At 40.5% G+C, this 25,764-nt stretch overlaps 1 protein-coding gene across 2 annotated transcripts in view; it reads right to left on the bottom strand.

Annotated features, from left to right (window-relative positions):
- Window positions 1–25,764, bottom strand: part of LOC133109931 (copine-9-like) — an 89,901-nt gene that overhangs the window by 41,932 nt on the left and 22,205 nt on the right. For both annotated transcript variants that reach the window (XM_061219693.1, XM_061219692.1), the window contains 3 exons: window positions 24,340–24,443; window positions 17,317–17,356; window positions 12,573–12,649 (listed from right to left, as the gene is read on the bottom strand). In XM_061219693.1, coding sequence (XP_061075677.1) covers window positions 12,573–12,649; window positions 17,317–17,356; window positions 24,340–24,443 — 221 coding nt within the window. The remainder of the gene's footprint in view (window positions 1–12,572; window positions 12,650–17,316; window positions 17,357–24,339; window positions 24,444–25,764) is intronic.

The following is a 25,764-nucleotide window of genomic DNA, read 5'->3' as shown; positions in this document are numbered from 1 at the left end:
TCATGTATGCATATCAACTCATTACTCATCAGAAATAGTTATTCATCATTAGTTATTGGCACTATATTGAGCTACATAGCCTTTCTGTGAAAGGGTATTTTAACATGTTTGGCTTCACAGGTGCTTCCAATTAGTCAGGTGTTTTCAGCTTTCATTATCTAGTCTCCATTCTAGCTTTTTGATTGCCTTTTACAGAATTCTGTAAAAATATATTTTGGACAGATCTGACTAAAATTCACTTGTATTAGAGTGATGGCAAGAGCAAAGAGGCCAAAAGGAACTGCCCGAGATCCAAAGCATACCACTTCATCGGTGAGACATGGTGATGGGAGTGTTATGGTTTGGGCATGAACTGTATGTCTACCACTAGTGGCCCACTTTTCCTCACTGATAATGTAATTGCTGATGAATTCTGAAGTGTACAGAAACATCTTATCTGCTCAAGTTCAAGCGTTTCTTCCTACCTATAGACAGACAGTCAGAAAAACAGACAAACAGACAGAGATGTAATTATTTTGTACTTGGATGCACCTGACGGCTCACAGCCTTGATGAAATAGTCCATGTGACTCCCTGGTACAGCTGCAGTGCCTGGCCACGGTGCACCACAGGGGTTCCAGAGCCTGGTCTCCCTCTCTTTCAACTCAACATGGTTAAAGATTAAACCCCCCTCCCCCCCCCCAAAAAAAAAAAAAACCCCAAATGATTTGGAGACTTTGCATGCCAAGTAATTTGTATTTGTAATCTGGAACCCGAGGGAATGGGACCGGCTTGCTTCCTTTTTGAATTTGCCATCGTCATTAAAGGGAAACCAGGGGGCCATGGGGTGAGCGAAAAATGGAAATACATGGGGGAAAAAATTGCTTCTATTTCAGACTTCGTTTTTATTTAGGTCAGAGGCAGCTACCTGTTAAATAATGGAAAACTCTTCATTTTTCAATCACGGCAATAGTGAAGTGGTGTGTGGCATAAATCTTCTGGAGGCTGCATTAATCACGTTGATCGGCCGCCCTGGTCACGTGGGCTCCGGGCCTGCGCCCACAACCCCATGGGGCGTCCAGCCTGGGATTAGTCACGAAAATATATACCGCACTTATGGCTGTGCTGTCATTGAAATAATCAATCAAGCCTGCAGGAAGCCCTGTTGGTGTGTTGCTAGGCGAAACTACAGTAGCTCTCGTCATGTGGTTATCGGCATTGACACCCACCCCCCACCCCCTCCCCGCCACCCGTTGCCATGTCAGATTGCCGTAGGAACACCAGACTTGCTACTTGTTCTGACTGGCTTTACAACTTTTGTTGATTTTGGAACAGTGGTCAGAATTTCATCAGAATGTTGTCAACAGCATGTAAGCAACTGCCAGAAAGAGGAGCAGAACTTGGACCTGTATTGTGTTTTATATGCCGTCACATTCACCCACACACTATACATATATATATATCGCCATTGTATACACCTTCGTTTAATTGCTAAAGCAACCGTTTTATTGGATGTAAGTGGTGTACTTTTGGACTGTGCAGGAGGCGTGGTGAGTTCTCTAAGTGTATCATGATTTGACATCACCTACACAGTTATTGTGTGGAAGTGTGGAAGGTATTTTAGTGTGTGCTTTATTTGGACCTGCATTATTACATTTGCACAGGAGAGTTCTTTTCATTTCTTCTACTCTGTCCATAATGTCAGATCCTGACACCCAATGACAGTTGCCCTCCACAGACTCATCTGTTTGAGTCTTGCTTTCGACCATAAAATAATTCCTTAGAGAGAGAGAGGGAGAGAGAGAGGGGGGGAGAGAGAGAGAGAGCGAGAGAATTTCTCATTTTAATTATAGTAGTATTTATTCTTGTTCATGTTTTACTTGTACTGTTTAGTATACGTTTCATGTTTGCTTTGGCAATATTTGCAATGTGTATTTCCTGCCAATAAAGCTCACTAAATTGAATGGAAAGAGAGAGAGGGGGAGAGAGAGAGAGCTAACAGAGAACGCATATTTGACGCCTCAGTTTTTGTTTTATATTTTTTTTATTTACTGTATGTTAACTCTGGCCTGCAGTATAGAAAGGATAGCCCACTGATTCGCTAGTCCTGGAGGAAGGGGGCTCCTTCCTCTAACCTCAGCTCTCAACCCCACAAGTTATTATTTCTTGAAATATCACGCTTAAAAAAAATACATTCACCTGATCATTTTTCATCACAGCAAGTCTTCTTGGTTACCATAGAAACCTATCAGTGATTTGAGCAGCATTCTATGTTGCACGTCTTATTTCTCTTTTGTATAAGGGGGCCCCTGCATGTGACCCATTTTGGAACAGCCACCAGAAGCTGTGCTGCCACCACCTCCAGTCAGCGAGGCTGCCGAGATCTCCCTTCAGCCAGGGAAGAGAAGCACTGCAAGGACGCTTCATGTTCACGCTGTTTTCTTTAGTCAATAAATTACGTTTATTTTTCTTTTGTTAATCATTACCTGGGCACTTATTCTGCTTCCAAGAGTCAGTTCAGTGTGGAACGTGACTGCAGATTCAGGCACCTCAAATGACTAACACCTCACAGGTCCTCATGTTAAATGTAAATACGTTGTAAATATTGTATACGTTGTATACCTGTAACGATTTAAGAAAAAAACATGCTACTACCTGAAATAGTTAAAGAGTTAAGGGTTAAAATCAACGCATTGCACAAAAAAAAAAGTTTATTTGGATAAGCCATATTTTTTATTTATATATTTTTTTAGGTTCTCTCAATTGATAATGTTTAGGTTCATTTGAAGGTACAAAGAGTAAAGATTTTCTATGAAGCAAACCAAAGGGATTTATTTACACATATGTGTAACAAACTGAAGTGAAATGTATAGGTTGATCTAATGAAGCATTTCTTTTCAGTGCAGTTTACGGTGTGCAATGCCTTTTTGCTGTATATTTACATCATTTAGTTCTGACATTTGACCAAACCATTGTTTTCCACATTCTGGGTGCTCTCTGCCATTATGCAGTGCAGTGAAAATGTTAATTTATTCGTATTAATCATACATTGCATTGATGACTATATCCACATTCACAGTGATTTAAGTACTGTTTATAATTACCATGTCATGAAAAATGGAGTGTGGGGATTGTAATAATTCACATTTGATTGCAATAATTGAAAAAATAAAATAAAATTTTTAACCAAATCCAGTCCAAACCAATTTCACCGTTTTAATGCGCAGCAAGCCATGTCGATTTGTACAGTAACCTTAATGTGTTGTTCCTGCCCTTTCTGCCAGAAGCACACAAATAACACAGAGCTGCACGCACCAAACGCACCGTGCTACTGTGATGCATAGCTGTAACACCGAAGCCCCGTTGTCAAGCTTTAATGCAGACACCCCACTGCGCGAGCAACCTTTCTCTGTTAATGAGGAATGCAGCGCAGACACTCAACTGGAGATCCCCCACTACCCTCCGTTCTCCTGGAACCAGCCTAGGCCACAACTCACCACCTTCAGCTGGGATGTGGCTACACCCTATATCACACTGTGAGGCTTCAGTCCAAAACTGGTGGAGCGTTAACACTCGACAGCAATGGCGCAAAGGAAAGCTTCTAGTTTTGTATTGCACCGTTGTGCTCAACTGCAAGGATGCATTGTTTGGACAGAAAGGTAGACAAATAAAAAATGAAGAAACTATCAATAAATTATGGAGAAACTAGTAACACTAGGTAGCTATGCTAGCTACCTACCATAGTGTCAGTAGTTTACATCTTTTATTTGGCTACCTTTCTGTCCAAATTATTTATTCTTAGTTTGGCGGACAAATTAGGCTCCTAGAAGGCACAATTTAATTCTTCTATCACGGTGAACCTATTGGATAGGATACCATTTGCCAAAATCTTCCATCTAGGCATGACATGCTATGAACAGGAAAATAAAGGTTAACCATGTGATACTTATACACTAATTTGCAGACAGGGGGGTTGTCTGTGAACTTGCAAACTGCTTTGTTTGGTTTTTAAGAATACTGGAGCCTATAATGAGCACAGATTGGCCCGTCACTGTCAGTGAATAATCTGTCTAACTTGTTAATTAGCTAGTTAATTAACTCAAGGACTGGAAAAAGATAAGCAATGAAATGAAATTTTCATCAGTGTAATTAGTCTACATGTGAATCTTGCCAAGACTATTGTTGCCTTTCAGTAGTACTTTTTCACATTTGCCCACAAAAAACAAGAGCTGTGAACCTACAAATGCCACTTGTTATATTTTAATTAGATTATATTTCCTGCATAAAAAACAAAATGGTTAAGGCAATGAAGACCAAAACCAAGAGTAGCCATTAATAACTTATTAACTTATGAATTGTAAATATATGAACCTACAAGCAATAGTGCCATAGCAGGTGCAAGAGTGGTTCTGAATCTACAGCCACGAATAGCGAATGGGTTTGAAGATATTGTTTTAGGCGGGTAGCACAGGTGGGTTTAAATTAGCACAGGCAATCAGTTGCATCAGTCAGGGACATGCAGAGTATCCATGGTAACAAAAAGACACTGATGTACTTATTCCATACAGTGCCATATAAAAGGATTTTCCCCCTTCCTGATTTCCTCTATTATTTTGTATTTTTACAGACATGTAGAGAAACTGTAATATTAGAAAAAGGGATCCTGAGTAAACACACAACACATTTAAATTAAGTTATCAAACACCTAAATGAAAAAGTAATTGCCCCCTGAATCTTAAAAATTGGTTACACCACCTTTAGCAGGAATAACTGCAATCGGATACTTCCCATAACTTTACATTAGTCTTTCACATCACTGTGGAGGTATTTTAGCCCACCTAGCAGAACTTCTTTAATTCAGACAAATGTATAGGTTTGGTATGCCATGACCATGATTAAAGGAAACTCCAGAAGAGATGAAAAAGAAAGTTGTTGAAACACATTAGTCTGGAAATGGTTACAAAACCATTTCTAAGTCTCGGGCACACCACCAAATCACACAAAAGCTAATTGACGAAAAAATAATACAGATGTAAGTTTTGTAGTGCTCCTGAATAGAGATGGAAAATAAAGTTGAAAAAAGATGATGTGATGATGTGTCAGCAACTGAAAAGGGCATGCTCAAAAACCTATCAATTTGTCTTTATTAAAGCAGAAGAGTGGGTTAGAAATTCATCAACGGCGATATGAAAGATGCTGTTGTATATGAAATTATAGGAAGTGTTCGGTCGCAATTATTGCAGGTGGAATCAGTTATTACATTTAAGGGGGCAACTACAGTTTACTCAGCTTGCCTTTGCCTAAGATTACATTTCGTCTAAAAATCAGAAAGCATTCAAGTGTGAAAAATATGTGGAGACGGTTACTGTGGTAGACTGATCACCGATTAATTCACTGCACACTGCGATCATCTATTTCATTGTACAATTGCGCAGGTAAGGACAAGGCAAGTAGACACTGCTTGCAGGGGAAGGTTCTAGACCCAACAGACTGACTGGCAGAGGGATACCTGGCTCAGGTACCCGGCTTTTCTGCAAACTGACAGCCCAGTTTCACGTGTATTCACAAGTCAAGCAGAAAAAAGGCCTGCTGCATCCGTGGCAGCACTGTGGTGCTGTTGTCAGTGTGCACCTGCTGGCTGTGTGCATCATCCAGGCTGAAAACAGTGACTGCTGACCAATATTCATTCCCCTCTGCAGCTGCATGAAAGCACCAGAACTTCCTCCTCAGACATAAGTAAAAAGTGACATTTTCTTCATCCAGATTTAGAATATCCAATTGTATATGAACAGTAAGCCCGTCAACCTGAGCTTTCTGAGAGAAATAAAATAACCCAAAAGGTAGCAAGATGTCTTATAACAACCAAATGAGAGCGGTTTCCTGTCTAGGGGGCCTTGGTATTTCAAAATGCATCAGCATTCACCAATCTCAACCTAAATATGCAGCAGGAGAAGGCGAAAACAAAAAGACCTACAACAAAAATGTGAAAACTTTTATAGACAGAAAAGAATGAAATAAAAATGGTTTTCTATACACATTCATAAACTGGATAACTACAGTGGCACGCATACATAAGAATTTACCAACTGGAAAATGCAATATGATGATTAGCATATAGCATCATTGGTAAAAAACCTTCTCACTTTAAATTATCTTCAGATGTTTTACAGAAAATAAAGCTTCCTTCAATTGACCTTTTGGCAGCCTTTGAAAGTGTAAAGTCTTATTAAGAATTTATCTTGATAAAAGATAAGTGACCAACATCAACTGAAATACTTGATGTTTGATGTTACTTTAAATTAGTTTGTCCAACTTTTTTTTAATGAAATTAAATGTTGAAATTAAAATGTATTTCTTGGGGGTCAACCATCTCGAACATTATTCACATTGTTAAAATTCCTGCATTAAACAGTTTAGAGGACACATTCACTTTTTGGGACAGATACATAGACATTGTTCTTTTGATATGGACCAGCTATGGTCCTGAAGCACGTGTGTGACACAGAGTTATTCAAACCCCTGAACTGAGTCAATCAAATGTACCTGCTCAGCTAGCAATGTAATTTTTATTGTACAGTGTTCTATGCAACCATTGTTTTTGGTCCCTTAGCTAAATTCCTAACCTTGTGCCTATTCATCCTCTGATTCAATTGGCAACAACATTCTCTCCCTCTCCACCTCAGCTGGTATGTGCTGAGCATTCTTGTGCAAAATGGCAGCCATGCATTACCCAGGTGGGAGCTATATATGGTGGTGTTTGAGGTGAGTTTCCCCCTCAAACCCTTTGAATGTCTAGAAAAGGTGCTATATAAAAAGTCAGCAATCAATACCTGTATCATATACAGAATGTGATACCAGAAATGTGACTTGTTGTCATGCTTCTGTGGCATACTGTAGGCTATGTATATAGCATGTAAGACCGCAGGAGAGTTCAAAACAAGGCTAGCAGGGAACAAAATAAAGAGTCGCTTTGGATGAAAGAGTCAGCAAAATAACTGTACCGTAATGTAAATCAGAAACTTGATTGAGCTTTGAGACTGATCCAAACTCATAAGCAATTATACTTGTCCGTGTCCTCAATTGTCACGGTGGTACAATTCAATTCATTACATTCATCACATTAATGCCATTTGCCAGATGTTCTTATCCAGAGCGACGTAGTTAGACTAAGCAGGAGACAATCCTCCCCTGGAGCAATGCAGGGTTAAGGGCCTTGCTCAAGGGCCCAACGGCTGTGCTGTATTGTGGCTACACCGGCGATTGAACCACCGACCTTGCGGGTCTCAGTCATGTACCTTAACCACCACGCTACAAGCCGCCACATTCAATTGGATTGCTTTAGGAGTGCTTCTCTAAACACAAAACATGTTGAATCTTGAAGTGGATGGGCGACAGCAGCAGAAGCCCAATATGACAAGTCTAATAAATAGTACCTAATGAAGTGGTCATTGAGTGTAAATTACACTACCTAAGGGAGCGATTTACGAAAGTACTAAAATGAAATTCTGTCAGCACACATATAAAAACTTTTCCTCAAAAACAATGAGCTCTTTTTCTTTTAGAATAGGCAACTGCGCCTTGCACTGCCGCTACACTCCTCCAGTGCAATCCCTCAGTCTGGCGCCTCACTGGGAGGAGCAAATGCAGTAGTCAGCCAAGGAACTTTCACAGTCTTAAAACCTGCTCTACCGTTAAACCAGCTGTGTGTGTATGATAACGACGGTCTAACACAGTCGAACAAAGGTCTGAAAAGAATAAGCATAATGAAACTGGAAAGAAAAAAAAAAAAAAAGGTAACAGCCAGGGAATTCACTCAGAAATGCAAAAGACCGAAGCACAGGAACATGTTGGAAGAGCAGACTGGCCACAAACGATTCCTGCAGCGTTTGGAAAAGGCCTCCAAAGGATCAGTGATCACAAGGGGAAAAGCCTCCAGATCTATCCACGCTTTCTGACCAGCACAGCAAATTCTGCTAGCTGTACATACTGAACAGGAGGAGAGAAGCTGTTTCCCCTCTCACACTTTAAAACTGCCCTCGTCAGTCATGTAATACCCTACACGCCAGCCTTCTCCATAGGCAAACAGTTCCCTCCAAACAGGTGAAGTGCCGGAGTGTTTACATTTATCCAGTCATCCCATCCCTAAACGGCTAGAATCTCCATTTTGAATTGCTACACATAAGTAGCTTCAGGGGACTACGAAATTATGAGAATGCTTGGTTACTGGTTATTGCTCAATTCCTCACTGCCCATGGTCTGCCTCCAGTCCACAGCTCAATCCACTGCAGTTTGCATATGCTGCTAATTGGTCCGTTGCTGATTGTGTAAACAAGGGCGCTCATTTCATCCAGCAGCCTCTAGTGTCTTCCTGGCATGCATGCACAAATCCTATTTCTGGATCTCAGCTCTGCCTTCTGCACAAGCTTGTGCATCTCAATAATTCCATATGTCTCTGGTTGGTGATTATTTTATTACAATGCTAAGCATCTAACCATAAAAATTGTGAATATCCAAACTCCTGGCTTGAACATACAGCAAGTGTGCCCCAGAGATGCACTGTTTTACCTCCTGTAATGATTGAATTTCCCAAAGCGACTCACTTAAATTGCCTACATTTTCTAATGACCTCATACTAGTGGGACTTCAATAGGGAAGAATCTACTTCCAGAGACAGACGAGGTGTAGGGGATGGTGACTCAGCATCAATATTCTCAGAAGAAAGAATTTTGTGGCTGACTTTCTAAAAATGAATACTGCGGTAACTGTTCAAATACGAACTGTTCAAATCATTTCTTGAAACGACTTGCTAAAAACTTGCACGCACAAACTAAAGACTTACTTAGCATTTCGGAATTCACACTTATTGAGATCTCCGGGCGAAATGCTGTTTCTGCGCGGCCTTTCTCAGGGGATGATTGACAGTATCAATCTTAAAATTGTGTTTCCGGCAGACTGATCCCACAAAGCACCATTTTCCACCTCCGTATAGCGACAGCATTTTTGACTTTCAAGGCCAGGAGTTTCCCCTGCCCTGATAAATGTAGATGACTGCAATAATATCCCAGTGTTCCACAGTCGCTGCATAAGAATGAGAATGCATAATGAGAGCAGGCCGTTCAGCCCAAGAAGGCCATTTGCTTTGCCATTTTAGTCTCCATATTGTGTTCACATCTCTATATTTGGCTTTCCTGAAGCATGCAGTTCTCTTATTTTAAATATAAATCAGAAATATCCCTCTCTAGTATGGAACCATATATGCAGCTTCGGTGTGTGTATTAGAATCACTACACGATGTACATTTATCTGTATGTGATACCATATCTTACAGCATTCCCATTCCATCTGTGGGAGAACAATATTTATTTTCCTAATTCCAATTCTGATTCTATTGTATTTGTAAGTAATAAAGAATGTGGACAGACCTGACTGAATTATGTATTCTGAATGGACACAAGTCTTTCATGGTTGCACTGTATTTTCTTCTGCTGTTGTGTAAGCAGAACATGTTTCAACACAGGCAAAATGGGAGCTAAAGCAAGCAGCCTCTGTCACTTTCCATAATTTCTAAAATCATAAATAAGACTACCATTGTAATAAAGATCAGTCCGAGTTTAGAATCCTTTGGTTAATATTTTATTGTGAAAGTACTCTTCTTAAAAGGTCTTCTTAAAAGGTCTTCTTAAAAGTCGCTACAGCGGTGTGCTAAAATGTGGACACCCCTGGTCAAAAATTAATATCTAAGTGAACAGAAGCGAACCTGACGTCAAAATGGTGCAATGTCAAACATAACACATTTCTTCAAATTTTAAAGCAAGACTAATTTTGGGAACCCTGTCAGTAAGTACATTGCAACTCCTCCTCGGGCAACTATAAAAGCTTGTAAATGCTTCCTGTAGCCAACTAAGAGTCTTTCAATTCTCGCTTCCGATAATTTTTCCCCATTCTTCCTGTCAAAACACCTCTAGCTCAGAAATATTCTTCAACCTCCTCGCGGGTATGCCATGTTTGAGATCTCTCCACAGATTTTCAATAATATTCAAGTCTGGGGACAGTGGTGGCCATTCCAAAACCTTCCTGGAGGCACTTCATGGTTGATTTCGAGGTATGCTTTGGAACATTGTCTAGCTGGAATAACCAACCTCTCTTCAACTTCAACGCCTGGACTGACCTTTGAACATTAGCCTCTAGAATTTCACACAGTATTTCCTGTGCCCCCGGCTGCCATACAACCCCAAAGCTTAATGGATCCACCTCCATGCTATAGCGGAACATCAAACAGTTTATTTTGCAAAATAAGAACTATCTCTGGCAGCTGGCAGATTGCTTATTTTCGTCTTTAATCATACTTGATAGGGTAACACATCACCAAACTTCAGGGAAATGCTTCCGGGGGAGAAAAAAACATCACTTGTATCTATTCAATGTTGGCTAATTTACCTATTCGTTTTGAAAAACACATTGCTTACATTTTCACTCTTTATCCTTGTAGTCATGTTTTTATCTACCACATTTATTTATTAACCTATATTTATACAGGGTAAGTTGGCTGAACACACATGCTCTTTTGCAGCAACGCCCTGTTAATGCCCCCCTAAGTAGCCTAACATGCACGTGTTTGGACACATGGAAACAGCATGGCCCTGTTGCTATCATATCAAAATTTAAAATCCTCTGGAAGCATTTTACTTTGGCTCAGAAAATCAGAGGAGTGCTACCGCATCAGGTATGATTACTGAAAGAAATCTAACACCATGTGCCGAAGATTACACATTAAAAATGTTAAACTACAATGGCTATATCGCCCAGCCCTAACTACAAGTACAGTATTTGCAAAGCACAGGTGGCCACATGGGCACAAATAAAATATCATCCCAGTATGCATGGTCACGCCTATATGAAAAATTCTGACCAGGCCCGGTTGTCTATAAACATGGCTGGCAACGTCACAACAATGTTTGATGAGAGCTTCAGAAAAGAAGAAATCTAACATTCTGTTGGTCCACAAACAATAGTGCCGAGAGTGATTTTAGCACAGAATCAAAGGGCAACCACGTGATTGAGCATTCATTTCAAGTTTGACACACGGAAGACAAACAAATCAGTCCTAGGCAAAAGAAGCTTCATCAAAATGTCATGAAGAATCATGCTAGTCCAAAACTCTAGATTAAGTCTAGGACTCTAGGGGGCAGATTTACAGACACAAAACTCAATTTAGTTCAGGAAAAATTATAATTTTCACTTCCTGTAGTAATGCAACTTATACATCCTTATACTTGTATGCTGCCACCAAAGTAGAGACCACAGCTCAGCAATCTAGCCAATTAAATAGAGCATGTAAATGACCTATTAATGGGCAAATGACATCATGCATAGAACAGCGCTCTTCTAACACGGGCAGACTGAAGAGATTTCAAACACAGGAAGCAGAAACAAGCAGCAGAGCCAGCAGTTACAGTACCTTGTGAGTTCACAGCGATAAGATCTTTTTCTTTGTTGTCATTTCCACAACATGTCATTTCATACGACCTTGAAAATCTGTCATCTCTAACAGCCACATGTCATGAGTCTAGATGCAACAGACCGTGATATTTTTCTCTCTCTCAGCAATTACATGATGCTACTTCACCTGCTTAAGACCAATTAATGGCTGGGTGTTAAATATTCATGTGATATTCCATGCATCACCTTGCTGAAAGGCATTTCATTCTGCCTTTCATGTTGTATGTCCCATTAAGCATTTGCTTTAACCCTGGCTTTCAACTTCTTTGTTTCCAATGTGGTAATTTTGAGCACCCAATAGCATTCATCTCTCAGGCACAGCTGTGGAAGAGTACTGAAACACACATGCCCTCCTCTGAAGAGTGTTGTCTAGCGATGGTCGTTCTCTTCTGAAGGCTTAGCTGCACTTCCACTGTATCACAGGAGGACAATTAAAGCACAGCTGGAGTAGGCAGACCACAGCAGGCACCCGGTCAACTAAAATCACCGATGTACAATGAGAGAATCCCCACCTGCTGTGGACAGTAATGCGCTGCAGACCACAGTCTGCACTTGCCTGGTGCCGATTCCATACCAAATTCTGGGTCACATCAATACACTGAATCCCAGTGTTCTGAAAGGCAGCCTCCAAGGTATACATTTGAGCATCCATAAATATCCACTACAGTGTAACTGCCTTTCTGTCAGGGTTAGTGCCACAATAACCTAATAAGAAGGCTTATGCCACAGAGTCTGATATAATCTCAGTTTGTATCCGCATATATTCGGAGACAGCATTCATTTGAAAAAGGTAATTCAGCAATTCTTTTTTTTAAGTTATTTTATTTTCAATATCACCATGTTCCATTCAAACATACATTAATGTAACTTTCAGAATTGCGGTTTGACATAATGTATGTTAGATCTTACAACAAGAGCCAGTACTGGCCAAGAAAGATTTCTCTGGTCATTAAGAGGCAGAGAGAACACGGAGAGCCCATAGCCGCGAGTGTGACTGAATGCACACTTACCCGCCTCCCTCAGAAACACCACTACAGTACGATCCCCCGAGGAGTACAGAAGGGACCGTTAATGAGGCGGTGTGGGTGGACTTACGAGAGGGTCCTTTCCAGCCTGCTGCCTGTGGATCCGATGATCTCCCCCAGGGTGCAGAACGTCTGTCCCAGAAAGTCCTGGGGACACAATCAGGTAAAAGTCTGAAATCACTAATGGGCAAATTTTCCACTAAATGCAATGGAAAATTATCACCTAGTTTGTATTAATGTACAGTTTTATGACAAGGTGCCCTTATGCCATGTTTGTAGTGAGAACACCGTCTTTTGATAACACAGACAACAAGGGATGCACATTTGTACTATATGCTGCATGTGGCTCATTTCATTAATAAAGCAATGTTTTTCTTAGATGTGTGAACCTGCACCAAGCATTTAGTTACAGTATAATAAACCATATTGAGGTATGGCACTGAAATGAAGAAATATCAGTATCGGCATTGGAAGACATGACAATGTTAATTATCAGTTATCGGATATCGGCCAATATCGTGCATTGCAACAGACAACTGCTGGATCTAGCACAGAAAAGACAGGCACAGGAACTATATGCATGAGATCTCAGAATCCCGTCATCCCGGAGATGGACTTCATCCCTGTCCAACACCATGTTTAGCTCCAGTGACGCATACGTAAGCGTATGCATGGTCCCCAGCCAAGGGATTCCATCTTTTATGCATTTGGTTATGCATTATAGTCACCACATATTCAATGGAGATGAATCCCTCTTGTCACAACATACAGAAAACACCTGATCATCTCCAGAGCTATTTCATACTCTCTGTAAGGCTGCGGTAATTTTTTTTTCTCTTCCAAATATTGCCTGAGTACCCTGCCTGTCAGATTGCATTAATCAGTTTATTAAAGATAAGAATAATGTTAATGAATAAGAATAAGAATAATTATGTGGGAATAATTTAAAACTAACACAAATAACTATTGCATAAAAAGGCCCAGTTATTTCTCTACATTTAAATGTAATAGTGATTGCGCCCATATACTTTCACAGCATATTCACTCAATCTTTTTTCACAGCTGCACTCAAGTATCAAGTGTTGTAATATTACAGGTACCCAGCCACGCATTAAAACTATGATTTTTCAAGGAGGGATGCTAGGACCTATGATTGTACATGACACATATCCATTAGTCTCTCCACCCTCAGCTCCTCATACAACCACTTAGCACTAAGAAGAGTTACCACTACCAAAGATGTCCATCTGAAATTCTGTTACTGAATTGTTTTCCTCCTCTGCACAGTCTGAAATACAAACAGTGCGCATTGTACCACAGTTTTACATCTGGAGAACATCCATTAGGGGAGAGAAAAAAAAAACAACTAAATTGCTCCTCAGAGATGTGTGCTTTTAACTCTGGGACAGTTGTCCAGATAAATGGTCACCAATTACAGCAACATCCTGGAGAGCGCTGAAAAGGGACTTCATAAAAGAAGAGCCAACATTTGCCTAAGAAAATTATATGCTAAGAGAAGAATTATGTTAAAAGGAACATGCAGTTCCATCAGAGGGGATATTGACTGGAAGCCATTATCAGAATCCAGGAAGATTGCAATGTACTTCTCACTGAGTGCGAGGTCAAAACGGACTGCTTTAGCTTCACATAGAACCGTGGTGTACAATAGCAATAGACATCTTTGCTTGACCATGAACTTGCTCAATGAGCATTTCTCCAGAATGCAGTATTCAAGTCCATGGGTATAAGCAAACAATAATTTATTTCTGCTAGATCAACAGAACAGACAGGCGGGAAGCTGAGGAGGCCATCGGTGAAAACACACAGAGGAGGGGAAATAACATCGGCTGGCATCCGGCCATTTCAATTTCATTTCAATCTTCATTTAAAAACACTTGACTGAGAAATGTAAGAAAATATATCCATGAACTTGTTTCAAACTGAAGGGGGACTTGAATGACAGGACGGTTAATCATATAATCTATTGTCTAAAATGGCACAGTAAATGGCATAGTCAACAATAAATGATGGAACAGAAAAGAAACAATGGAACAGTGTCCTGTAGGGGAGCCACAAAAATCCAGAAGATTCCCAATGGATTAGGTGGAAAGGGTGTCACCCTTTCATATTCACCCAGCCCGTTCTTAAATTATATTGTATAATAGGTCTGTATTGTAGCATGAAAAGTTACTTACTGTATTATCATCATAGTCATACTTTACAAGTGCTTTTTCACATGACCAATGATGTCAGAACTCCAAAGTCAGTCACACACATGTTATGTCTGCATATTCTGCCTAATTTATTTCACTCAACGCACTCTTCACCTGCATGCCAGCCATGGTTAGTTGTTCATATTGAACATTCAAGTCCTGTTTATAAATTGCTGTGAAAATCAGGAATGTAAGAATGATATTTTGAGTTGAGAGGGAATTTGCTGGTGGAGTATGGACAACCGTGACCCTACTTGAATGCAGAAATATGAATTGAGTGCAAGGAGCTCTCTGTAAGTACTCCGTGGCTGCATTAACACAGGGCTCTGCAATTTTTACACAGAAAAAAGGGCTAAATTCAGAGGGAAAACCATGGCATTCTATAAACACGGATGTTCTTATTTTTTTAAGTGGAAAAAGTTTGGGTGATGACCCAGATTTGAACTACAACAAAATAATTATTTGAGCCAGTCATCTTTTAGTGCCTGACATTTCTGTTGTTTATTGATCATAATATTTACACAGCCATTGGCAGCTGTTTATATCATTGCCAGATTCAAAAGATTTCATTTCACGCTTAATTTGCATGAATGGTACTACGGTTTAAAAAAAATATATATATTATTAGCCTGTGTGGCAAAAGAAATTTGTGATCAGATTGGCAAAACCCGACCCAGTAGCCAGTACCTAAACAATTTCTGTTGGACTAATGTTGCCGCACATTACAACATTAGGCCAGCATCCTGTTTGTTCATCAGCATTACGCTGTGCCACCATTGGCTGCAGGTCGGACCCGACCGTCCTGTGACAATGGCCCAAGCCATTACCTGCAGGGGTGGCCCAGTGTTGCTCGGCGACCAAGAATAGTTTATTTCCATTGTTACCACAAAGATGGCCCAATTGTTTATCTGCATGGAATTCCTATGTACAAAATGATTTGTATTTTATTCTTTCCTGCTAAACCTCCTATTTCATCCTGCTTGGGTTAAAAGGACGAATGACTCGTATTATTATTGTGAGTTTTTCTTGTTTCCACAGTAAGCTGACAGAAAGACATAGGCCTTGAATGTTAAAACCAGATTTGAATATTGTTTCTCTAAGAAAACATTTTCACCAAGAGGAATCCATTCAGAAGCATCAGGTTAATGTTTCAGAAAACATTTTTCTACAATTGTGTGAAATCTGACAACATCTTACATAATTTTTAACAATAATTATTTTTGTACTGATTAATGTGCAAAACACAGATTTTGAAATGTCCTGCATTCCATGTCCTAGCATGACCACTGGTAGTGGCTGTAATGTAAAGTCACAGTTGATGGAATAATTTTATGATCTGAGGAAATCACAAATTACTGACCTTCTGCTCATCCATGTTCGTCCAGCAGGGGGTAAAAAAACAAAAGCATTAGCCATAACTCTGTAAAGAGCACCGCGAGAGAACTATTGTACTATATCTATCCCACTCACTTCTTCCCAACCCGATATTTAATAATGCAGTACTGCACTGTAAAAACCTGTGCTCTGATGAAGCAGTACTGTGCTGTAAATGCCCTGTGCTATGATACAGTACTGTGCTGTAAAGGCCATGTGCTCCGATACAGTACTGTGCTGTAAAGGCCCTGTGCTCCGATACAGTACTGTGCTGTAAAGGCCCTGTGCTCTGATACAGTACTGTGCTGTGAAGGCCCTGTGCTCTGATACAGTACTGTGCTGTAAATGCCCTGTGCTCTGATGCAGTACTGTGCTGTAAAGGCCCTGTGCTCCGATACAGTACTGTGCTGTAAAGGCCCTGTGCTCTGATACAGTACTGTGCTGAAAAGGCCCTGTACTCCGATACAGTACTGTGCTGTAAAGGCCCTGTGCTCTGATTACAGTACTGTGCTGTAAAGGCCCTGTGCTCTGATGGTAGCAGCATACTGAATGTGGAGAGGCAGCTTCAGCACATAGCAACATCACTATTCACTGTTCATTAAAGTTTTTTCCCCCAAACAGTAATAGCTTCCTTTCGGCTCATCCTCAATTTAAGTTCACTGTTGTTATGGCCCCCTGCTCCCCCTACCAGGGATACTTGTTCTGGTGTTTCTTCACAGGAGCCTGGTGGGCAGAGCAGTGGCTCGTTGGTGTAATTGGGAGTACCCATGTCTAGTGCTCCCAGATGTTAAGATGTGCCTGTCTGCAGTTTCTCTCCCCATATTTTGGCTTCTTAGCCACTTTGTGGGTTTACCCCATACAACTTTGCAAACACACACTCACCTAAACTACTGATGACACAATTTTGTTTTGCAAATTTAGGTTATTTAAAATAAATTGTAACTTTCTTTTTAAATGTGTTTGCTTGTGTCTGATCGGGACAAAGTGGAGAAATCTGGTGCCTCAGTATTTCCAAAGCGTTTACGAAGCTTCTACCTCAATAAAATCCTGTACTGTAGGGAAGTGAAAGTGATGGTTTGGAGATAATAGATTGTATTTGTTTCTGAGAGAAATTGAAAAACAGATATCAGACAGCCAGATAAATACATTTAGAAACAGATACATGAGATGCAAAGTATAATTGAAAAAAAAAAAAGAAGAAAACAGATGCAGAAACAGAGTACTTGCATGTTTTGAAATATTGCAACTTCTGGAGTCCACATTGTACCTGCAAGAATAAAAAAACAAATACAGATTACAAATGTAGTAATACTAAAGCATGTCACAACTTAAAATAACTTATTCAAATAAATAATCATGGAAGTGTTGTTGCCACAATTCTGTTAAACAACAACGAAGCCAGTGTGGGTATAGCTCTCTCACATACTAATGTGTATTGCAGTATGTCATAAACAGAATGTAACAGAAAGGAGTGTACCACATTCATCTTTTCTGTACAGAACTCACTGCCTGGCCAGACAGTCCAAAAGTTATAATTGGTATTGACATTTAACAAGCTCTGATGCAGCCCAAATAATAAATCATGGCCAAAATAGATACGCTGAAAAATTAAGACTGAAAGGATTGTGCACCCAAGCTATGCTGTAAACAGGAATATCTCTGCTCTCTCTTTCACACCAGATTATTATAAAAAATAAGTATTTATTAATTACCGCAAACTGCGTGCACTCAAAAGTATATACAGCAACAATTTAATGCCCAGTAATGGTAGCCATTTAATCCAACGCCAACTGTCAAAAAATCATCTTTAAAATGATCACTTCCCCCAAATAGATACATCATAACCCTATCGAAACCCTCGTCTTATCTGAAAAGGTCACGCAGAAATTAATTTAAAGCAATAGTGTGGAAAATTCTCTATTGGGCAATTATATCCGTGTACTCTTGAGAAATAACCTTCAAATGCAACACTCAGATAAAGATTACTTTATCATAAATGTTATAGCTCATAATAAGGAAGAGGCAGACCATGACAGATAAGCAGAGACTGGGATGGAGATAAGAATGGGAAGCCTAAGCAAAGATGAGATATCGTGACTGAATTTAAAAATGCATGATTCAGGGGAAACCCGAATGTAATTGCAGAGATACACATTGATCATTTAAACATTATTGTTCCTGTTCTGCTAGGATAATCCCATACCACCATCCCCAATTCATTGCAATCTTTGATTATTTTCCTCAATAACAGGCAGTCTATTTTCTGTAAGTTACTCTCATTCTGTTTATAAGCATAAAGTGTGATGAAGAGTAAGCTGTGGAAACACAGAAAGACACAGGTCCCGAATGTCAAGACCAGATTCAAATAAATTCACAAAAAAAAACATTTTCACCAATGCAGGAATTTTTTCAGAAGCAAAAGAAAATACAAAAAACAGCTCGTAAAAGTACTTGCAATACAACGACCTGACTGAATATTCAATTCTGATTGGCTGGTGTGGGTGTGGGTCTATAAGGTTCATCACAGTTCTAAATGAATGTGTCTTGTAATTGAAATTGGTTCCATATTGAACTCATAATGGACAGGTTCATTATGATTATGCTTATAGCTTAGTCTCTGTTTTCAATATAATTCAGTCCATTATTGCAAACATGCTGTGATACTATTTTGGGGTAATTCCATGTCATTTTAACACACTTTTGGACCGCATTGTCACAGATTTTAACGTGATTAGGCATGCTGATTTGGCCTGGTAAGAAACCCCTGGAACTAAAATTACACTTGTCTCAGAGAGTCAATCTGGGAGATATGGGCCAAGAACCATTTATCTATGACCTAGAGTAATGGAGATAGTCAATGTCATGGAGTCATGCAAATTAGTGCAAACTTTGTCAGTTCATATCTCCCAGATTAACATGCTGAGCGGAGTGTAATTTTGTTTCCAAAAGCCAAATCAGCATGCTACATCTCCTCAAATCTGTGGTGATGCTGTCCAAAAGTGTATGAAGCTAACTTTTGGTCAAGAGGGACAAGAAATACACATCCCTTGCCAAGTGCTAGGGTTTGGGATATTTGCTGTAATTCTTAAATAACGTTTCTATTGCATTAGAGTTGCATATTTTGAAATAAATGTTTAGATTATATATATACAATAGTATGGGATTATATATATGTTTTGGTTGGCCAGACATTATAATGTCTACGTTGGGCATTCAAACTGCATAATGCACAGCCCTTGGTCATTATCTCTCAAAAGACACTGACACAAAACATAGTATTTTGGGTACGTAGCCAATTTCTACAGGGAACAATAACAAAGGCAATAGCTAAAAAAATAAAATATATATATATATATCTTTTCAATTCAACTGAATGAGTGTCTGCCCTACAAAGGGAAGTATAAAAATGAACAAGAATAACAACAATACCCATTATTTTGATCAATCTGACGGATTTTTAAAGCACATTGAAATGCATCCAACAAAACACAGCTGAGCACCATCTGTACTTGGTGGAAGCACAGGGGTGTTGATTGACAGGTGTTTATAATGATAATGTGCTCTGATGTGGGTGATAGAAAAGTATTTACAGATTATTGCAGCAGTTAAGGTAATTGTTCTCTAAGCCTAAAACTCTGGATAAGTCACATGGGAAATGGGTATGATATAATGAAAACAGGATTTCATGATAACCATCATCACACATCCCCAACAACTCTCTCTAGAACACTCTTTAGAAATTATAATGGAGACATACAGATCAAATACTGATAAGCACCTCAGGCATGATAAATGAATGTTCCTGTTCGCAAACTCTCTCTCTCTCTCTCTACACACACACACACACACACACACTCAATGAACATTAAACTCCATGAAACTAAACACTGGATCTGGTCCATTAAGGTGCAGGAATAGTGACATGCAAGGAAATCGCTCTGTCAATATCGCAACACAACACCAGTGTCAACCATAGGCTGATGAAAGGGAAACGACTAAATAATGCAGAGCTTTAGAAGCAACTTTATATTTTCACAAGAATGTATTTATTATTAACAAACTTCCAATAACAATGCATGTGCTCACAAAACGGCTGAGAGGCATTTAAGTGAGCTATTGAAGCCATTTCAGTTTGTGTGTGTGTTTTTTCATTTTTTATATTTTGATATTTTACGAGGTCAATATCTCTCCTCTCTTACTCCTATAATTCTCCTTCCTGTGCACTTGGCTTGCCTCTACCTACATCCCCTACTCTTCTCCCCTGCTCGGGAGAGGCGTGCAATAAGCGAGCTCTTATGGTATGAAATTAAATTACCCAATGCGTGCTAGGCCTGAGAGCATTTGTAAAATGAGATTTACCATAGCGGAACAATAAACTTGGTGCCTAAAAATCTAATAAACTGACATACATTCCTAATGATAATGTGATTTAGGGGCAGGCTCTGAGAGTCTAAACAAACGACCCACACACACTGGATCCACTTTTCTACCTCGAATCGTATAACGCATGTTAAATTATGGCACCGTATAAAATTGGAATCATCGGCAGTAAACAAAATCCTAATAACAGTAAAAGAAAGCAGAAAAGGATAGCAATAAGCAGGCGAAGAGTTTGACACATACATGCGTGCGGTCTTACCACAGACTGTAAAAAAGGCACACACAAAGAATAACAATTTCCCACATCAAAATAAAGTTTTATTTATAGGTTGATCTCATCCATGATTCTTGGCTCCATGTACAGCTTCAGACCGAGAGTTGCCTTTATATCATGGATGCCAGTAATAACTGCAGGATATTCTGCCATCTGTCTGCCTCCCACGTGTTTGGACTCGCAGAGCAAAGACTGCAAGTGTGATATGTGACAAACTAAACAATGACAAATAGCCCTACAACTCGTCGCCACTGTTAGCAACAGCTAAGAAGAAGGACATAAACAACAGACACAGGGAAGTCAAAGGGAAGGTTTATGTGGAAATCACATGCCCTTCAGTCCAGTTTTCTTTTCTATTTTTTACAAGCTGAAGATCAATTTTCACATCTGTCCTCCAAGTCACTCTGTGGACCTTGAAGTGCTGCGCACTATTCAATTAAATGTAATTGCATTTGTATAGCTCTTTTTATAGAGACACTGTCACAGAGTTGGTTTACACAGAAAATTGAAAGGAAAATAATTTGAACACTCTAGAAAGGTTGGTTTTGGATGAAGGTCTCAAACCTTAACCTTAAGTGGGGGGGGGGCAGCACATTTTCACCTGTCACGGCCAATACTCCGCTAAACACTGTTCCTGTGTTCCTCAGCTTTCCCACCAAAACACTCACCTATAGGAGTTTTTCTAATATTATATATTATAATCTAATATGAACTAATATTATTAATGAAACACACCACAAAATGTCCACTGTTTAACTGTCCCAGTAAAAATAAAAATAAAAAATAAAGAAAGAAATCAGTTGAATATGAAACCAAACTATCACTCTGATCCTTTATGTACAATTGCAGTTACAGGTCAAGATGCTGATACTCCCTGGTTATGGGTATGCACTTTGTTGTACGTCGCTCTGGATAAGAGCGTCTGCCAAATGCCAATAATGTAATGTAATGTACTCATAGTAGTCTGGTGGAAACACCTCATTAGGTTATTTAATTACCTTCAAGTTACCTTGGATAAGAGCAAATGCCGAGGAATAAAGTGAAATGCATTAATTTGCTCTTAAATCATTTCACTTTATAGTATTTAAAACATACAATGTATAGACTTAATACTGGTTTTGTTTGTGCATCACACAGTTTGTGCATTACACAGAACCAGCATTACATCAGCATGCTGATCATAAACACAATGACCTAATCTTTGTGTTGATGTATAGTCACTTGCGGCAACAAAAAGGCTTTACAACTGGACCTCAATGTTTTTTAGTCTATGCGGTGAAATCAATGACGCCATGTCCGGCATTGACAGTTGTTTTTTTCCTGTGACTCACGTCCTCTGTACACAGAGCAGGTTTCTGTCACTGGGGTCCTCAGCAGTTTCCTGTTCCTGCTACAATGACCTTGACTCAACTTTTACTTTTATATTAAACTGCTACATGTTTGGAAGGTCTCTCTCTCTCTCTCTCTCTCTCTCTCTCTCTCTCTCTCTCTCTCTCTCTCTCGGCAGTTGTAGCCTGCATCCCTTTAAAAAAAATAAAAAATGGTGGCAGAAGGACTCTGTCTGCTGAATCCTGACTGGACCCAAGTGCGCCCGGCAGCCCAACAGCAAGGTGGTGAATATTTGGCCGGCAGTGTGGCCCAGGCACGCATGAAGCGCAGCATGCGGACTGCAAAGAGAAGAAGTGACAGCTGGTGCGATTGCCTGCACTCTGGCGTGCCGATGGACCACTGAGATAATGAATTGGGCCTCCAGAAAAAGATTCTCAACTAGGGGGAAAATAAAACTAAATAAAACTGGGGGGAAAACAAAGAACTTGAAAGTATGGAATGACGGACGGACTGATTAATCCTGTCAGTCTGATGTTTACAAAGTCCAACAGCTGTGCAGGTGCACAGCCAGGCAACACTTTAAAGAGTATAACAATGCAAGTGAGATTTAAAAAAACAAGGGAAACAGATGTTTCAGTACATAATGATGATGATCAGTTGCCAATGAAACACCTTGACTCTACTCTCAGCCTGGATTCCTACAGAACAGCCGCCAGTATCAGCACAGATCCAATCAGCAAGAGCGGGCACACCCACGAAAACCTCAAACCCTCCAGGCCCAACCCCTTATGGGGAACATTTGTTTCCACTGAAAATCAATAAAGCTCTCGTCTAGGTATCTAGGTATATTCACCAAAATGATGGTGTGTTCCTTTAAATTAGGACAAAATCCAGTCATCCATTAAAAGCAAGGGATTTTCTAAATGGCAGAGAGCTGCCATGTGGCTTATTGCACAACAAACATATTTACAACCCCCAGACATGAACTTTGATTTAATTGCCAAGAAACCCTACGTGCCTATGCCACGTTACCGACTGGATCTACAGACACTGTCACAACGTGCCCCATCGCCAGCTCTGATTCAGCTCTGACTGCTACAATGTTGTTTGGATCTGGAATAATTCCCTTTCCCTCTTCGCCTGGGGCCCTCCCCACAATCATACTTTCATCACTTCACCGCAGAGAGACCAATCCCTGGCTTATTGAACCATTCTGACTTTAAGTCCATCCTTGTGCCAGGCTTTTTTTTCCCCAGTGGTCCCCGGAAATGAAAGAATGCGTAATGGGCTCATTCTGACAGCGTGGATGAAGCCACTATACCCCCTGCTGAGAATTCTTCATCTAAAAGGGATTTAACGCAGCACCATACAAACACAGCTCTCATTATGTATATACAATGAGGCTTCCTGTTCTCACTGAGGAAAAGGATTCTGCCCATGATTTGAAAGATAGTTTTTCCCCCACACTGAGACACTTCAGTTGTGTGATACACAATGGACAAAGCAGGAAGAAAAGAGAAACTTTACCAAGTCAGCTCAATGCGAGAGGTGCTAGTTATGGAAAATTACAAGGACGACTCGGTCTCATCTGCTGTAAAGTGCTCTTCCGTCCTTTGGAATGTTTGCTGGAATCTTTGGCCCCTGCGATGAATGTGGTATTGATTCCGGAGGGCCTTAGACTAAATTGATTCTCAAAGTCAAGAGGCAGTTTGTCCACGGATGAAGAATCAGCTTGCTCCCTGCTTGTGTTCCGCCTACACCGTACTAGAACTCCCTGTGGTGGAACCACTGCGGATCCGTGCTTGGGATTTGGAACACATGGAACTGAATCGCTCGTGAGAACCTTGGGGTGGTTTGTGGGAAATTTGGGGAGCAGAACTCACTTGTGGTTTGCGGGAAGGGTTGGGATGGGTCACGGAATGATGTGTGAAAAAAAGAGCTCCAAGATTATTAAATAACCATTATTAAATAACATTCAAAGATTAATGTTAAACACTAAAATAGTTACATGCACTACACCAGGCATAATGAATGGTTGAATGTGTTAAAATTAGGTATAATTGCAAGCAAAGACAGACTGAATCATTGAATATTATGCTCTTATTGACAATTCAGGATGGGAAAGGGGGAAAATAGGACTCAGCAATGTACCTTCACCGTTGAAAGATAGTGCTTCAAACAGTAGTTGGTAGCTTGGTGGTTTTCAGCTAAATGAGTGTGCAGTAGTTCGATAGTCCATCCCTGGTCAAGGAGAGCGTCATACTCACACGTCGAACCGTAAGTTCTGTTTCTCTTCAAAGAAGAAATCCAGGACAAACTTCCTGACGAAATCCGGGTTCAGCGTGTTGTCAATCACTTCCGTTCTGCCAAACTGGGGGGAGGACAGAGAAAACATCATTATCATATTTATCAACTATCTGCAATGTGTAATTAATCTCCTAACCATGCCCCCTCCATTGCCATGCCCCGTCCCCCATGGCTCCGCCCCCCACGCACAGCGGACAGGTCTCTCCGAGCGTGTGTCGGCCAGTTCGAACCCCTATCTGCCTCCGCATCAGACATTAATCCCCATTGGCCAACATGTCCCCAGGGAAGCTCTGACAGTTGTAATGAGCTATTGATCCCGGTGTCGTTTCGATACCAGTCTGTGTCCTTATCACACACTGCACATAATCCCCTCTTTCAATTCTACACCCCCCCAATCCATTATCGCCTCTTATAGGTGGGAATTTACTGGACGCAAAACCAGCTTCCATCAAGTTGTATCGCATTTCGTTTTTGAGATATTATGATTTTTTTTTTTTTCACTCTCTCTCTTTACCATGTGATTGGTTCATGTGACTGAATGAAACCTGCAGGAAAGGGAGAGAGACTGTTTCAGAGGCAACTCAGACAGGTATAAATATCTCTTATGTACATAGGAGGATTGCACAGTGAAATCATAAAATATCCAAACAGCTTTTAAGCATTCATAATGCAGTACAGCACTTCATAAGAACAAGGAGGAATCAGAGACGTCACTGATCATTTATGAGCTTTTTTCCATTCAAGTCTGAACTTTCACAGAAGCGATTCATGCTAAAGGGCATTCCGGAAGATTCCCATTGAAGTGACTCCCGGAGGAGCAGGCTTACAGGAGACCCCAGCTCTCCTTTGTGTTAAAGACAGCGGAAGGCAGCTCTGCACGGAGGCGAGTGACAGCCAGAGGCCCTCAGGGACGAAACTGAGGGTCTGCTCGGATCCTACAGGAGGTTCAGAGACCCCCGAGAGCTCAGCCAATCACAAAGGCGCACCGACACCGACCTCTTTAAAAACAGAGAGAAAGCTTTCATTTGAAATGTTGGGGTTTTTTTTTCCAATGTGCTCTTCTTTTTCCTGCAAGTGAAAATATGTTATATTATTCAGATAATTTCCACTACATCATGTATGCCTGGGTCTGTGCAAGGTTCCCCCACAGATCATACCTCATCACCATGATCACTTGAAACACCATCTGTACAGGCATCAGGGGCAGCTGCTGTAGCAGCAGGGCAGAATCAAACAAAGCTTGATTGATAGATCGATTCTGAAGCACTCCGCCACAACGCCCGTTCACTTTATTCCGACACGTCTTCCGCCCTCAGAGGAGAGTGGAGGGCCGCTAGGTGCCTGACCTTGCCTATATACCCCACCTCCGGCAGCGTGCGGGCGTG

This window comes from Conger conger, chromosome 14, assembly GCF_963514075.1.
Source record: "Conger conger chromosome 14, fConCon1.1, whole genome shotgun sequence".
Classification (NCBI taxonomy): Eukaryota; Metazoa; Chordata; class Actinopteri; order Anguilliformes; family Congridae; genus Conger; species Conger conger.
This window is presented reverse-complemented; position numbering and strand designations above follow the sequence as displayed.